Source organism: Lolium perenne, chromosome 5 (assembly GCF_019359855.2).
Source record: "Lolium perenne isolate Kyuss_39 chromosome 5, Kyuss_2.0, whole genome shotgun sequence".
NCBI classification, from domain to species: Eukaryota; Viridiplantae; Streptophyta; class Magnoliopsida; order Poales; family Poaceae; genus Lolium; species Lolium perenne.
Window position 1 is genome coordinate 77,907,814 of NC_067248.2, and position 16,571 is coordinate 77,924,384.

General features: G+C 45.3%; 1 protein-coding gene across 1 annotated transcript; it reads right to left on the reverse strand.

Annotated features, from left to right (window-relative positions):
* Positions 1-4,370: 4,370 nt before the first annotated feature.
* Positions 4,371-16,166, reverse strand: LOC139831530 (uncharacterized). Its single transcript, XM_071820825.1, has 4 exons — positions 16,040-16,166; positions 13,563-15,805; positions 12,558-12,777; positions 4,371-4,714 (listed from the first exon to the last, which is right to left on the reverse strand). The coding sequence occupies exons 1-4, from the start codon at positions 16,164-16,166 to the stop codon at positions 4,371-4,373; spliced, it is 2,934 nt and encodes a 977-aa protein (XP_071676926.1).
* Between the last annotated feature and the right edge of the window lie 405 nt (positions 16,167-16,571).

Here is a 16,571-nt window from a genome sequence, read left to right on the forward strand (position 1 = left end):
TGTTGAACTCTGATTTATGTTTATGCTAGCCCTTGAGCTATGCAAGTTGTATCGAACTATTTTATTTTCGCTGGATCTTAGGTTGTAATGAAGACCTTTGCTACTTGGTATTTCATCTTAAAATGTGTGTGCTAGCAGTTCGATCCAGGGACTAGCACTAATGCACAGGGACTTGCACTTTTTAAAGTGAGGTCACTACAGATCGATGGTATCAGAGCACTGTGTTGCCCATAGGTTCGTGACCCTAGGTTTGGATTAGAAATAGGAAGACCTTAGGATGAAATTCCATCTTATCTATCTAATCCATTTTCTACTTAAAAGAAATGTTTGCAAATTGGTTTTCGTGTATTCTCACCTATTTCATCTTCAAAACAAATCTTCATCCTTTAGACGTCCAATCTCTGAAGACCTCAAGGAAGTGGAAGAGAAGCTAGAAGCACCCAATATGGAAATAGAGTAGACCACCCTTTCTCTCTTTTATCAGACCAACGATATCTTAAAAACGCATTGATCATACCAAATTGTGGTATGACCATACTAGTTTGTTAGTGTTTAAAAATATTTGCTTGCGTGATTTTATGGATTGTTTATTGTGTGACTTGTGTGTGCATGGGTAGGAAATATTATTTCCTAGATCTGTCTATGTTGTTTCTCATCTATGCTAAATAACCTTAAATGCCGCCAAGACGTGATCCAAACCAACTGGTAGTCCTGGAATCCCAAGGTCTAGATGTAATCCTAGGCATGGATTGGATGACCACTTATGGAGGCATAATAGATTGTGCAAAGAGATCAATTACACTCACAACCCCAGAAATGAAGAGGATTCATTTCAAATCAACCTTTGAGCTTAAAGGTAGTAAGGTCAACTCTCTCAAGGGGGTTAGCATGGAGACTATGCTCGTTGTGAGAGAATACCCGGATGTGTTCCCGGAAGAGTTGCCAGGAATGCCACCGGACAGAGAAGTTGAGTTTCTCATTGATCTGTTGCCTGGAACTGGACCAATAGCCAAGAGACCATACAAGATGGATGTAGAGGAATTGAAGGAGTTGAAGAAGCAGCTTAAGGAACAGTTGGAAAAGGGTTTCATCCGACCTAGTTCATCGTCATGGGGAGCCCCTGTTTTGTTTGTGATGAAGAAAGATTCTAGCAAGAGACTGGTAATGGATTCTCGATCACTCAATGAAGTCACTATCAAGAACAAGTACCCATTGCCCAATATCAACGACCTGTTTGACCAACTGAAGGGAGCAAAAGTATTTTCCAAAATCGATCTTCGATCGGGTTACTTCCAAATGAAGATCAGAGAGCAAGACATACCTAAGACCGCATTCACTACTAGATACGATCTGTATGAGTATACAGTTATGCCATTTGGTCTAACCAATGCCCCGGCATATTTTATGGCCATGATGAACAAAGTGTTCATGGAATATTTGGATAAGTTCGTAGTAGTATTCATCGATGATATATTGATATACTTAAAAGATGAAGCCGAACATGAGAGGCACTTGCGCCTAATCATGGAGAAGCTTAGAGAGCACAAGTTGTATGCCAAGTTCAGCAAGTGTGAGTTCTGGTTGGATAGAGTTGGATTCCTTGGACATATAGTTTCAGCAGAAGGAGTCGCAGTTGATCCGAGTAAAGTTGCAGCTGTGACCGAGTGGGAATCACCCAAGAATGCAGGAGAGATCCGGAGTTTCCTAGGACTCGCTAGATACTACCGGAGATTTTTTGAGAATTTCTCCAAGATTGCAAAGCCCATGACAGAACAGTTGAAGAAGGAGAAGAAGTTCATCTGGACTGATGAGTGTGAAGCTAGTTTTCAAGAGTTGAAGCAACGCCTAGTCAGTGCACCGGTTCTATGTTTGACGGATATCAATAAGGATTTCCAAGTGTACTGCGACGCCTCTCGTCAAGGACTTGGAAGTGTTTTAATGCAAGATGGAAAAGTAGTGTGCTATGCTTGCGACAACTCAAGCAGCATGAGAGAAACTACCCAACCCATGACTTAGAGCTAGCATTTGTTGTTCATGCCCTGAAAGTGTGGAGACACTACTTGATGGGAAAGCATTGTGATGTGTTCACAGACCATAAGAGCCTGAAGTACATATTCACTCAGAAGGAGCTGAACATGAGGCAAAGAAGATGGTTAGAGTTAATAAAAGATTATGATATGAATTTGCAATACCACCCAGGGAAGGCTAACGTTGTAGCCGATGCGCTGAGCCGTAAGAGCTATGTAAACGGCCTCACCGTTGGAGAATTACCCGAGGAACTGTGTGAACAGTTTAAGGACCTCATACTAGAGATTGTGCCCAAAGGTTATTTGGCATCACTTGAAGTTCAGCCAACACTAACAGACATAATTAGAGAAGCTCAAAAGTCGGACAAGGAAATAGAGGAGATTAAGGTACTTATGAGCGAAGGCAGAGCAAAAGGATTTCATGCAGATGGACAAGGAACCATATGGTTTGAGAAGCGTATCTGTGTACCCCAGGACCTTGAGCTTAGGAAGTTGATTTTCTAGGAAGCCATGATTCACCATACTCCATTCATCCGGGTGACACCAAGATGTACATGGACGTGAAGGAAAGGTTCTGGTGGAGTAATCTGAAGAGAGACATCGCTGAGTATGTTGCACTATGTGATGTTTGTCGTAGAGTCAAGGCGGAACATCAGAAAGCCACAGGATTGTTGCAACCACTACCTGTACCAGAATGGAAGTGGGAGAATATTGGCATGGATTTTATCACCGGACTGCCAAAGACTAGATCGGGATATGATTTCATTTGGGTCGTAGTGGACCGTCTGACTAAAGTGGCTCACTTCATTCCAGTGAAGACCACCTATACAAGCGCCAAACTAGCCAAGTTATACATGAACAAAATCATATGTTTGCATGGAGTGCCCAAGAGCATTGTGTCAGACAGAGGCACTCGGTTTACATCTCACTTTTGGCGTCAAATACATGAGTCTTTGGGAACTAGACTTGAGTTCAGCACAGCGTTTCACCCACAAACTGATGGACAGACTGAAAGAGTGAATCAAATCTTGGAAGATATGTTAAGAGCATGTGCATTGGACTATGGATCAAGTTGGGATGAAAATCTATCATATGCAGAGTTTTCATATAACAATAGTCACCAAGCTAGTATTGGTATGGCACCCTTTGAGGCATTGTATGGAAGGAAGTGCACCACCCCATTGCTATGGAGTGGCGTAGGAGAAAGAAGTCTATTTGGCCCAGACCTAATCAAGGATGCCGAAGAGAAGGTCAGACTAATCAGAGATAGATCGAAGATAGCCCAATCTAGACAGAAGAGCTACGCTGACTCAAAGCGTAGGGAAGTGACCTATGAGATAGGTGATAGAGCATACCTAAGAGTCTCACCCCTACGTGGTGTGAAAATATTTGGAGTCAAGGGAAAGTTAGCACCCCGCTTTGTAGGACCATTCAAGATCCTGGCTCGCAAAGGTGAAGTAGCATATGAGTTGGAACTGCCAGAATCTCTAGCTGCAGTTCACAGTGTGTTCCATGTAAGCCAACTGAGGAAGTGTCACCCAGAAATGACAGAGACCCCGTTGAGAGATAGAGTGCCACTTGAGGAAGTTCAGTTGGAGAGTGATCTCACATATGAAGAGAAGCCAATCAAGATACTGGAGACAGCAGAAAGAGTGACCCGTACGAAGACGATCAAATTTTGCAAGGTCCAGTGGAACCACCACACAGAAGAAGAAGCTACATGGGAACGAGAAGATGACCTCCGTGAAGATCACCCACACCTATTTGCTAGCCACTCCGATTCTCGAGGGCGAGAATCATCTTAAGGGGGTAGGTTTGTAACATCCCAATTTTCAAAATTTCAAACTTCATGCATTGCATTCATAAGAATCATGTCATCGTTGCATTTTAAGAGAAATTCAAATTCGTTTCAAAACCCCAAACTCTAAACGGCACTATAGCCACTTAGGCGTCTATGCCAACTTCGGTTTTAAACGTATTTTATTTTGTCTCAAAGGTGGTTCCATAGTGACGCTCTTTTCGCAAGGAATCCATCGATACCTCATTTGCATTTTTCTGAATATTTTTGACACACCAAATGCATATTCAATTAAATAAGAGAAGGAGATAGAAAAAAACAAAGGTGGCCGACCCAACTGGGCCGACCAGGCCAGGCCCCCGCGCCCCCTCCCTCCTCTCTCCCTGGGCCGACCCAGCGCCCCCACCCCCCAGCTCGCTCGTCCCCAACCTCCGCCTGCGCCACGATCTCCCGTGCGCTGCGCACGCACACAGCGCCTCCGTCGGCCACCACTCCCCCCACAATCCCTCCCTCCCCAGCGCTCCCCAACCGGTCTGAGGCTGCCCCTACAAAGGCCCCGGCCTCCTCTCTCCATTCCCTTTCTCCTCCCCTGCAATCACGCCGCCAGGCTCGCAAAATAGCTCGCCGAAGCCACGCCGCGCCGCCGCCTCCAGCCACCGGCATCCGCCGCCACGGGCCGGGCCAGGCCACGACGCCACCTCCATCCGAACCGCCACGCCGCGCCGCACACCATCCACCGCATCTCTGTCGTCGGGGACAGCTTCAGCGCCGCCGATCACCGCCGCTGGCGAGCTCACCTCGCCGCCGGCCACGTCAGCCGCCACCTCGCCAGCATCGTCATCCCCACGCGAGCGTCCAGTCAGCGCCACGTGAGCACCTTCTTTTGTTTCTTTTTATTTCTTTCCCAAGTCAGCCAACAAATCTCAGCCGTAAATGTCAGTTAGATCCAACGGTGCAGAAGGCTGATCCGAGCGAAGAGGTATTGACCAATAGGATAGCGCCTTGTGTCTGGACATACCCTAGATTGCGTTTAAGTAGAATTTTGATAGTCCGCGCTTTGCAAAATTCATAACCAGAGCTCCGCTTGTCCAAAAATTACAAACTTTATACCTCTGGAATACTAAAAATATAAGGAACATTTTTGAATAATAAAATGTAGACTTACAGAAGTTTGAGATTCATCCATATTTAAATGCCTAATCGGACTACTTCACCCATAAAATGAGATCTACTTACCCTTTTCGGGTGATTCCTTTTGCATATGATTGCAAATGTTATCCTCTGTCCAGTAGTACCAAGACCATCATTTGTATATTGTACCAAAATACCTTTTTCAACTAATGGTAGTTGCCCTTCGCTAGTGCGACATAGATGGTTCGCAATAATACAACCAACCATAAAACATGACCATGGCATCATGCATATAGTCACAACCAGAGATCATTAAATGGAGTGCACTTGTGTAAATATCATATGCATCTCATGTCTATGCTTGTGCATTTGTGTTGCGCATTGTGTTTATCGTGCTATGTATGAATGCTTGTAGATTGCGACTGTGACAGCTGCAACCGTTGTGACTGCGAAGATTGCAACTCTTCCCTTTGAAAAAGGCAAGTGACACACACCAAAAGTCCCAGTTTTATTCTTGCACCGTAGTGTTTTTATAGTAGACATGTCTAGTGTTTATGCTTTTTGCCTGCTATTAAATCCTAGTAGTTTAGCTACACCACTCCTAGACTCCCTTAGCCGCCATTAAATTTAGTTGTTACCTGCTATGCCATGGAAAAGGTTTTGATAGAGGTTAAGGAAAAACAACTAAGTTTAATGAATTACCTGGGTGAATGGTGGAGTTATGGAGAGGGTGGCTGTATCAGGGGGCAAGACCCTGGTGCTAGTGCACACTTGCGGAAAGTCACCCAGGCTTAAAGAGATTGTAGACAACCTTGCTCATTAGCTTCACATACAACCACATGCTACTATGGCTCTGGCTTGACAAAGTATGTTGTATGAACCCGGATCCTAGGGGCCAGGTGGTGGTAGAGGGATACTGTAGGTGTAACGTGGCCCTTAGGGAATGGTTCGGGTGATTACACACAGAAGGTCTCGGCCACGGTCTGCACCTGTCCTCTGAGCAAAATGTGCATCGAGGTAGAAGGATTGGCCTGGCCATGTGGGTAAAGGTGTACAACCTCTCGAGAGTGTAAAATCTAAGTACTTAGCCGAGTCCCCGGTTATGGACAACTTGAGCGAACTGACAAGTCTTGTTCGAAGATCTCCTCATCCCAATTTCTTAAATAAAATTTGAATGGGTGAACAAGGGTAGGAAGGTACATTGGGGCTTTACCAATGCTATTGTTAATTTGGTACATTGGGGTTTTACCAATGTTACTACTAATTAGATTGAAAGAAAATGTTTTGATAAATGATAGGAAAAAATTGGCTTTATGCAAAATGGACCTGAGCTCTACCTGCCAGATGTGCACGTAGGTGTAGGATGCCTTTTGAGTCCACAAAAGTGTCCTTGCCAATACAATTCCAAATGTATTGATTCCTTCGGGCTGCAACGTTTGATGTTGCAGGTATCCCTAGCTGTTGAAGAAGATGTTAGGATCACGAGTCTTTGCCCAACATGTCTGCCTGTGGAATCCGTGAAGGAAGAGGACTCCATGCTATTTGCTTTCTGCTTGATGTTGAACTCTGATTTATGTTTATGCTAGCCCTTGAGCTATGCAAGTTGTATCGAACTATTTTATTTTCGCTGGATCTTAGGTTGTAATGAAGACCTTTGCTACTTGGTATTTCATCTTAAACTGTGTGTGCTAGCAGTTCGATCCAGGGACTAGCACTAATGCACAGGGACTTGTACTTTTTAAAGTGAGGTCACTACATTTATCAGTAAGCAACTTAATTTTGCAATAGACACTCCTCCATGGTATGAGAAATGTTGGAAGGCACCCGAGGATTCGGTTAGCCATCGCTTGTGAAAGCAAAGGTTGGGGGGAGTGTCATCCATAATAAAACTAAAATACATGTGTAAACAAAAGAGAAGGGGGATGATCTACCTTGCTGGTAGAGATGACGTCCTTCATGGGAGCCGCTCTTGGAAGGTCTGTTTGGCAAGGGGGTTAGAGTGCCCACTACCATTCGTTGACAGCAACAAACACCACTCAAAATCTTACTTTTATGCTCTTTATATGATTTCAAAACTTGAAAAGCTCTAGCACATGATTTAATCCCTGCTTCCCTCTGCGAAGGGCCTATCTTTTACTTTTATGATTGAGTCAGTAAACCTATTTCCCTCTATCTCAAGCAAGCAATTGTTGTGATCCAACCATTTATGCTATGATCTAGTTAATCATGTCTTTTATGCTTTCTTGTTTAGTACAAATTTTATCTGAAAGAATATGACTTTGAAAGATATCAATGATTATGAGGAGATTGTTATGATTAAGGATGAGAGCCCTGCCATATAAATTCTAATATAAAGGCTTTGCTTAGAACATAAGTACAATCTGTTAATATTTCTCTGACCAAGAACAAAGTTTGCCATAACCAATCATGATTTCCTATGCACCTCTATTTGTGATTTCTCTTTACTTATTTCAAGTTGAGTTATATGAGGAGAATGTTTACTAGAATATCTTGTGTGAATCATTATGATGCTTCTTGTCCGTATTTTATTTATCGACTCTTCACTCCATAAACATGTGGTCTTGTTCATTGAGCTCAGTTTCGCTTGGGGACAAGCGAAGTCTAAGCTTGGGGGAGTTGATACGTCCATTTTGCATCACTATTTTATATCATAATTTGCTGTTATTCATTGATATATTTCATATTTAGAGATGATACTTATGTTATTTCACCTATTTTGCATGTTTCATGATTATTGGAGAATTATTCACCGGAGTCAGGATTCTGCTGGAAAAAGCGCCGTCAGGACACCATATTTCTGAAGATCAACAATTGACGGAAACTATACAGAACATCTTATTTTTCCAGAAGACGAAGCGAGCCAAAAGGATGGACCGAGGAGGGCCGCCATGGGCCCCCCCCCATAGGCCGGCGCGGGCCCAGGCCTGGCCGCGCCGCCTTGTGGGGAGGGGGCCCACAGCCCCCTTCGGCCGCCTCTCCTTCGCGTACTTCTTCGTCCCGAAAACCTAAGGCACTGGGGGATACGGAGAATAGACACAGCCGCCTCTGCGGGGCGGAGAGACACCAGAGAGAAAAGAGCTCTCCAGCGGGCATGAATCCGCCGGGGAAATTCCCTCCCGGAGGGGGAAATCGTCGCCATCGCCACCGTCATCGAGATGGACATCATTGGGATCATCATCATCATCATCTCCACCATCTACACCGCCATCTCCACCGCAGCACCTCGTCACCGCTGTAACATCTAGGGTTGAATCTTGATTGTTTGATAGGGGAAACTTTCCCGGTGTCGATTACTACTTGTTATTGATGCTATTGAGTGAAACCATTGAACCAAGGTTTATGATCAGATTGTTATTCATCATCATATCACCTCTAATTATGTTCCATATGATGTCTCGTGAGTAGTTCGTTTAGTTCTTGAGGACATGGGTGAAGTCTAAATGTTAGTAGTGAACTATGTTGAGTAATATTTAATGGTTTGATATTTAAGTTGTGGTGTTATTCTTCTAGTGGTGTCATGTGAACGTCGACTACATGATACTTCACCTTTATGGGCCTAGGGGAGTACATCTTGTATTCGGTTGTTAATTGTGGGGTTGCCGGAGTGAAAGCAACCTGAACCCCCGTTAGTATATCGGTGCAGGAGGGATAGCAGGATCTTAGAGTTTAAGGTTGTGGTTAGATTTATCTTAATTACTTTCTTGTATTTGCGGATGCTTGCAAGGGGTATAATCACAAGTATGTATTAGTTCTAGGAAGGGCGGTGCATTAGCATAGGTTCACCCACACAACACTTATCAAAACAATGAAGATTAATCAACTATATGAAGCGAAAGCACTAGACTAAAATCCCCGTGTGTCCTCAAGAACGTTTGATCATTATAAGTAAACAAACCGGCTTGTCATTTGTGCTAAAAAGGATTGGGCCACCCGCTGCAATTATTACTCTCGCATTTTATTTACTTGTACTTTATTTATCTGCTATATCAAAAACCCCTGAAAACTTGTCTGTGAGCATTTACAGTGAATCCTTCATCGAAACTGCTTGTCAACACCTTCTGCTCCTCGTTGGGTTCGACACTCTTATTTATCGAAAGTACTACGATACACCCCCTATACTTGTGGGTCATCAAGGGCGTGACGTGGTTCTAGAAGAGGTGGAGAACGTACAGTGGAGGGCTGCTTTGGGCCTCATGATTGGCGTCACAACGCCTTGGCCTTTGTTGATGGGGTAGCCCAGCCTCCAGCGAAAGGAAATAACACGAATATGGACACGGAGGTGATAGATGATGATGATCTGAAAGATACTGGAACCAGCCCTATCAAAACTAACCAGATGGAAGTTGATAATCCTTCTAGGAGTGGTGATTCGGGAGCGAAAAGAAACCTTGCACTAGCACTACATGATCAAGAGAGTGCTAATGATACTTTGGAGAAGGGAGACGCTTTACAGCAGCTAGGTGTCGTTGGTTTGACTGGCCAGGAAGTGTTGGATGCAAAGTTACTAGCTGAAAATGACCGTAAACGGTCGAAGAAGGATGGAGCTATCTCCCCTTCAACAGGATCGGCGGGCTCGCGAGACGGGCTTGTCCGGACGCAATGAGAATTTTGTCTTTGAACTGTCAGGGGGCAGGGAACGACTCGACAGTTCGATCGCTTTTGGATGTCCAAAGGCGCTATGTTCCCGATGTGATGTTTTTGTCGGAGACTCATTTAGACAACTATCCTGCAGATTCCTTGAGAAGGAGATTGAAGATGGATTTTCATATAGTTAATCCTAGTACTAATAGAAGTGGTGGGGTTTTGCTGCTATGGAGGAGAGAAATTTCAATCCAACAGATCTTTTCACATCCAAAATATATTGATGTCAAGGTTATTGAGGGTCCAAATAAAATTTGGCGGCTGGCAGGTATTTATGGAGAACCTCGATGGGAGGACTGACACTTGACTTGGGATAGAATTAGAACCATGCATACTCAACATAATATTTCATGGGCTATAATTGGTGACTTTAATGAGATTCTTTATTCTCATGAAAAAGAGGGTGGTAACCAGTGACCGCAAAATATTATGCAAGCTTTTCGAGATGTATTATCTGATTATGACCTGGAGGATTTGGGTTTTTGCGGAGATGAATTTACATGGCGGAGAGGCAGAATTCGGCAGCGCCTGGATCGGGCAGTTGTTAATAGCTCATGGAGGGCAATGCACCCGGGGGAAATTCTCTAAAATCTGGATTATGCTCGATATGATCACCGTCCTATTTTGCTTGATACTGAGGCTCAGCAGAACCAGATCCCAAACCCGTCTGTTCCTAAAAGATTCGAAGCTAAATGGCTACAGGAACCTGGGTTCCGAGAGGTGGTCCTGACCGCTTGGGATAGAGTGAAGAACTTTGATCCAGGAGATGGCGTGCTAACCAAGCTTCGCGCCATGCACGTCGATCTACATGCATGGGATAGCTCTTACCTAAAGAAACCGAAGAAACGCTTACGTCAGGCCCAACGAGAGTTTGAGAAGGCAGTATCTGGTCCTATCACTACAAGAAATCTGCCATAATATGACGTTTATTTTATGACTGGAAATCAAAATGTCATAGCTTTATGACGTTCCTAGCTTTGACCGTCCTTGGCCACTCCGGGGGGGCAAAACCCTAGAAAATCGTGACGTTATTGGGCAAAAACGTCATTGCCAATTTAGGTCAAAACGTCATTAGCAAAATTAAGTGGCCTACGACGTTTTCCCGATGCCGATTGCGACAAATCAATAGCGTCATTGGCATTTGGCTCAATACAATGGTATGTGTTTGGCTGCCATGTCATCCATTTTGCCTATGTGTCCCTTTTCGGGTCCCACGCGCCTCACACGTGTCACTGGAAGCAACTGGCTTGAACTAACTGACATGTAGGACCAACTAATACTTGTGGGACAAAGGCGTCTTGTTATTTTTTTTCTCTGTGCCGTCCACCATTTTAATGGGCTACTGGTGATATCCTCCTCTTTTGGGCTGTCCTCTACTAGGCTGCTGGCTGCTGGCCTACCCCACGACGGCCCATCCGGGGGTTGAATTGCTGGCCCGACGGCCCATCCGGGGGTTGAATTGCTGGCCCGACGGCCCATCCGGGGTTGGAGTGGCTCCAGATGGAAATAACTGGCAAAAATTGCGTTTGCGGGGACTCGAACCCTCGACCTGGCGCTGCCGCACTACCACTCCCTACCGCTTTGCTACAATAGTGTTGTTGACAAAAGTATGGTTGTCCATGTATATAGACATGATAGACTAATCAGTTGTCTTCAAAATCCCTCCACCTCGACCAAAATCCCTCCGACCAGGTGCATCTAGCTAGGGTTCCTCCTCCGACCAAAATCCCTCCGACCAGTTGCATGGCGGCGCAGTTCCCAGCCTGCTCGGGCAGTTCTTCTAGGTCAGGAGCTTCGTCGCGTCGCCGGCGGCGGCCGGGCACGCCCATCCCGTATCGGCAGCGGCCATTCGATTATGAGCCCGCCGACGTATGTGACTGTGGCGAGAAGATGCCGCAATGGATTTCTTGGAGTGATCCGAATCCTGGGAGAAGATACCGGAACTGCAAAATTCGCTCGGTTAGTCTTCGAGCACGCCCCCCCCCGCCCCCATTCTGAATTTCCTGGAGCTGCCGTCTTCTGAAGTTTCTTTTCTACTATGCCTTACTTATCCTCTTTTGTTCTTCATCTGTTAGATTGCTGGTGGAATAGGGTGTCAAGTGTTTAAGTGGATTGATGATCCGCTGGATGCACGTCACAAAGAGTTAGTTCGTGATCTGCGTGATGCTGTTTGGGATCGAGATGAAGAAATTGAGAGGCTCCAGGTAGAAATTGAGAGGCTCCAGGAAGAAAAGTTTCTGCTTGCTGCAAGGAAACAGAGCAACCCTGAACCAAAGAAAATGAGAGGCTTCATGGTTTGGGTGCTATCTGTAGCTTTTGTCATCTGTTGTACCTGGGTGATGTGTACGAACTGAAATTAGGGTGAATTCAGTGATCTGTTGGTCAGGAGGAGAAGAAGCTAGAGTATATGCTAGAGTTATTGTGTTGTAATTCCAAACATTTGTCTGTTCGTGCCACAATGTTTAGTTCCTGAATTTGAACCATGTCTATGTATGTGTGCAATTCTGTTCAGTTGAAAATGTGTTCTGTTGAAAATGAGTTCTGTTGAAAATGTGTACGGCGGCGCCGCCCATATATGGTCGCCGGCGTCAGCCATGCACGGCGGCGCCGCCCATATATGGTCGCCGGCGTCAGCCATGTATTGAAAAAATTGGGCATGGATTCCCCTAAAAATTGGGCATGGATTCCCCAAAAAAATTGGGCACAAATTCTGGGAACAAAAAGCTGACATATTCAACATAAATTCTGGGGAAAACAAGCTGGCATGTTCAACATAAATTCTGGGCCAAACAACCTGACACATAATCTGAAATAAACTGACATTACACAAACTACAGATTCAAACTGCTATTCATCCATTACACAAACTACAGATTCAAACTGCTATTCATCTTCTTCGGAAACTGGACGATTCCTAGTCCTATTTCCTCCATCATCACCATCATCACTGCAATATTGGTACATTGTCTGATCAACCTCCTCGAATTCTTCAGGCACAACCTCCTTGCTCCGTTTCTTCAGTTTGTCCACAATGACTTTTTCAAGTAGCACACGTTCCTGGTCACTTCTCGTCCTACTCCGTGCAGTGCCTTCTTTTTCTTGCACAGGAACTTGACTGGAATCTTCATCTTGATATGATAGTACAGCAACACCGGGTCCCTGTTCATTTTCTTTTACACTCCATAGATGTCTATGGTGAAATTTCTGCACAACTTGCCATTTTCCTTTCAACTTAGTGTCTGGCACATAAAAGACCTTGGTTGCTTGTGATGTCAGAATGAAAGGATCGGTCTTGTACCAAAACTTTTCTGTGTTAACACTCTTGAAGTGTCCATCATCGTCGAATCCGGGTTTCCTACCACCAAGGTCAAACCAGTCACACCGGAAGAGGACAACTGACCGATGGACGCCACCGCTGGAGTTGTATTGCAATCTGATGATGGATTTCAGCTGACCAAAGAAGTCAATGATGTTGCCATCATGATCTCCCTCAGAAACGATTCCACTATTTTGTGTCTTTCTGTTCTTCTCGCGGTCAACAGTATGGTACCGAACACTGTCAACAACACATGCCGAATATAGTCTCACTCTAAAATCTGGTTTGCACGCCAAAGCATAGAGATCAGGACAGACATCATTTCGCATTTTTCCAATCTGCAAAAAATCAACCAGGGGGTGAGTAACACACACAGAAAATTTATATCATGAACTTTTCCAATCTTCAGAAATAAACCAGCTAAAGATCTCACATGAGTCTGAAACCATCTAGCAAAGTTCTTGGCAAGCCATCTATCAACATTGATCTGACCACCTCGTTGGTTCAACTCTTGTTTGCACAGGCTGGAATGGCAACAGAAAATAGATCCTAATTATTATTTGGACATGCTGCAATAACCTATCTATATATGGGGATGAAGAGAAACGTACTCGATGTATGGATCAACCTCAGGGCAACTTCGGAGCACATACCACACCATGTTGTCATAGTCCTCACCTGCATACACATATTGAGAGGCTCCAATAAATTTCACACCGTGTTTGAAAACAGACAGATCACCAATATGTGAATCATCCCGCTCCGGATTTCTACTTGGACGGTTGAATCTTGTTTCAACATCGTCGAAGTATCTCGAGCAAAATGTCAGGCACTCATCAACAATATATGCTTCGGCAATCGATCCCTCCGGCCTGGCATTGTTCCGGACATAACGCTTCAATGTTAGCAACCTTCTTTCGACTGGGTACATCCAACCGTAATGCACTGGGCCTCTAAGCCTTGCCTCTTTTGGTAAATGGATGGCCAAATGCACCATCACGTCGAAGAAAGATGGGGGGAAGATCTTCTCAAGTTTGCAAAGAATAACTACGATTTCCTTTTCAAGTCTGTCCAGAACGTCTCTCTTCAGTGTTTTGCAGCACAGCTCTCTGAAGAAATTTCCAAGCTCAGCAACCGCTTCATATATGTCTTCATGGATTGTTCCTCGAAGGCCAGCCGGTAAGATCCTTTGAAGCAATATATGACAGTCATGGGTCTTCAGCCCTTGAAGCTTGCACTTATCAGAAGCAACACACTTGGATATGTTAGACGCGTACCCATCTGGAAACCTCACAGCTTTTATGAATTCACAAAAAGCAATTTTTTCTTGTTTACTCATTGTATACCACGCCTGTGGCATCTCAAAAGAGTCAGCTGAAACAGGCTGCAAATGCAAGTCACGTCTTATGCCCATGTCTTCCAAATCAAGCCTTGAATTGACAGTGTCTTTGGTCTTGCCTTGTATGTTCATGAAAGTACCAATCAAATTGTCACAGATGTTTTTCTCGATGTGCATTACATCGAGATTATGCCTCAGCTTTAGATCTTCCCAGTATGGCAAGTCCCACAAACATGATCTACGGCTCCAACACTGACCGTCCTCACGTTTCCTTTTCTTCTGAAGCTTGCCTGGTATCACATCTCTAACCCTATCAAGCTGTTGCCTCAGCTCTTCTGGAGTGAATTCCGCTGGCTTCTCACGGCTTTCAGAAGCACCATCGAATTCTTTGCTATTTCTCCAAGGATGTCGCCGAGGTAGCCAACGGCGGTGCCCAATAAAGCAGATTTTGTTCCTTAATTTCTTGGAGCAATTCTCTTTGTCACAACGCACACATGCCTGGTAACCAGCTGTGGCCCTCCCTGACAATGTGTGCAGTGCCGGATAATCATGAATACACCATAAGATTGCAGCACGGAGATCAAACTTGTCTGGACTATTGGCATCATACGATTTTACACCTTTCCAGAGCTCCTGCAGCTCTTCCATCAAAGGCTCCATGAAGACATCAAAATCTTTTCCTGGAGAGGATGGACCAGGGATTAGCAATGCAAGCATGAAGTTGGACTGATCCATACATGCCCACGGCGGAAGGTTGTATGGCACCACGAATACAGGCCACATGCTGTAGGAGTTGCTCATATTCCCGTAGGGATTAAAACCATCCGTGGCAAGTCCAAGCCTTATGTTCCTGGCATCAGCGGCAAAGTCTTTATGAATATTGTCAAAATCCTTCCATGCATCCCCGTCTGCTGGATGACTGAGATCATTCTCCACGTCTTGCCGCTTCAGTTTGTGCCACTGTACTTCCTTTGATTGCTCCTTTGAAAGAAACATTCTTTGCAGCCTTGGAATCAATGGGAAGTGCCTCAGCACCTTCTCTGGGATCTGTCTCCTACCATCAGCATCTTTCCATCTGGAGGCTTTGCACTTGGGGCAATTATTCTCCTTGGCATAATCCTTCCGGAACAATACACAGTTATTCGGGCACACATGGATACTATCATAACCAAGTCCCAACCTGCCGATTATGCTAAGTGCCTCCTCGTATGACTTTGGTATTGAGCTATTAGGGTATTGCAAGGCCAAAATCAGGAGTATCGCGTTGAATGCAACGTTGCTAATCCGGTAGTACGACTTGGCCTGAAGTAACTTGACTGTGAGTGAAAACCTTGACATTGTACCCCCATCGCTGGCTGCGCGCTTGGCTTCCTCTATCAACTCAGCAAATATAGTGTCCTTTCCAGCACCTTGCGGTTCTGACTTGTACAAATCAGCAAGCAGATCAGGAATTCTATCATCTTCGTAACCATCTTCCTCTTGCAAACCAAAATAGTGTGCCTCTGCATCACCTCCACCAACATGGTGTGCCCCTGCATCACCTCCATGTCCAGCCTCAGGTTCACCTCCATGTCCAGCCTCAGGTTCACCTCCATGTCCATGTCCGGCTTCAGGTGCACCTCCTTGTCCTCCATGTCCAGCTTCAGGTACAGGATGTAATGGTTCTCCATGGAAGACCCATCGGTCATAAGTGCTTGCCATCCCAAAAAGAAGCAAATGAGCCTCTACTACATCTAGAGGTTTTGTGCACCGGTTAAGACAGCTACGACATGGGCACAGCACCTGATCATCATTGGCAGCACTCAAGCGAACAAACTGCATAAACTCTGCCACTCCCTTTGTGTGTTCAGGGGAAAGCCTTCTAATTCTTGTTGTAATCCAGCGTCTGTCCATCTGCGGAAGAACAAAATGATGCAATTAGCACACACCTAACTGCACAGCAGTTCCAATTTCAAGCAATGCACAGCAGTTCAATTCGATTTTGTGAACTGATGAAGAAGAACAGATCGAGAGGGGAGAGATGAGAGGGGTGCAGACCGGGAGATGCGGAGGGGCTCGTCGTGGGAGAGGGCCGGGGCTCGTCCTGGAGAGGGACGGGGCTAGTCCTGGAGAGGGCGAGGGGCTCGTCCTGGAGAGGGCGAGGGGCTCGTCGTCGGCGAGGGCGAGGGGCTCGTCGTCGGCGAGGGGCTCGTCGTCGTCGTCGGCGAGCCAGATGGACAGCACATCCCTTGCTCGGACGCAGCGCTGGCACACCCACCACCGCCGTCACCTCGGATCACAGAGATTCGATATTGTGAA

Excerpts from the sequence above, each read along its gene's own strand:
- LOC139831530 (XM_071820825.1), bottom strand. The coding sequence starts at position 16,166 with ATGGACAGACGCTGGATTACAACAAGAATTAGAAGGCTTTCCCCTGAA. Across the intron at positions 15,806-16,039 it reads TCAGGTGCTGTGCCCATGTC|GGGCACACCATGTTGGTGGA; the intron begins GTAGCTGTCTTA and ends GAGGTGATGCAG. Across the intron at positions 4,715-12,557 it reads CCAATATTGCAGTGATGATG|AAACAAAAGAAGGTGCTCAC; the intron begins GTGATGATGGAG and ends AGAAATAAAAAG.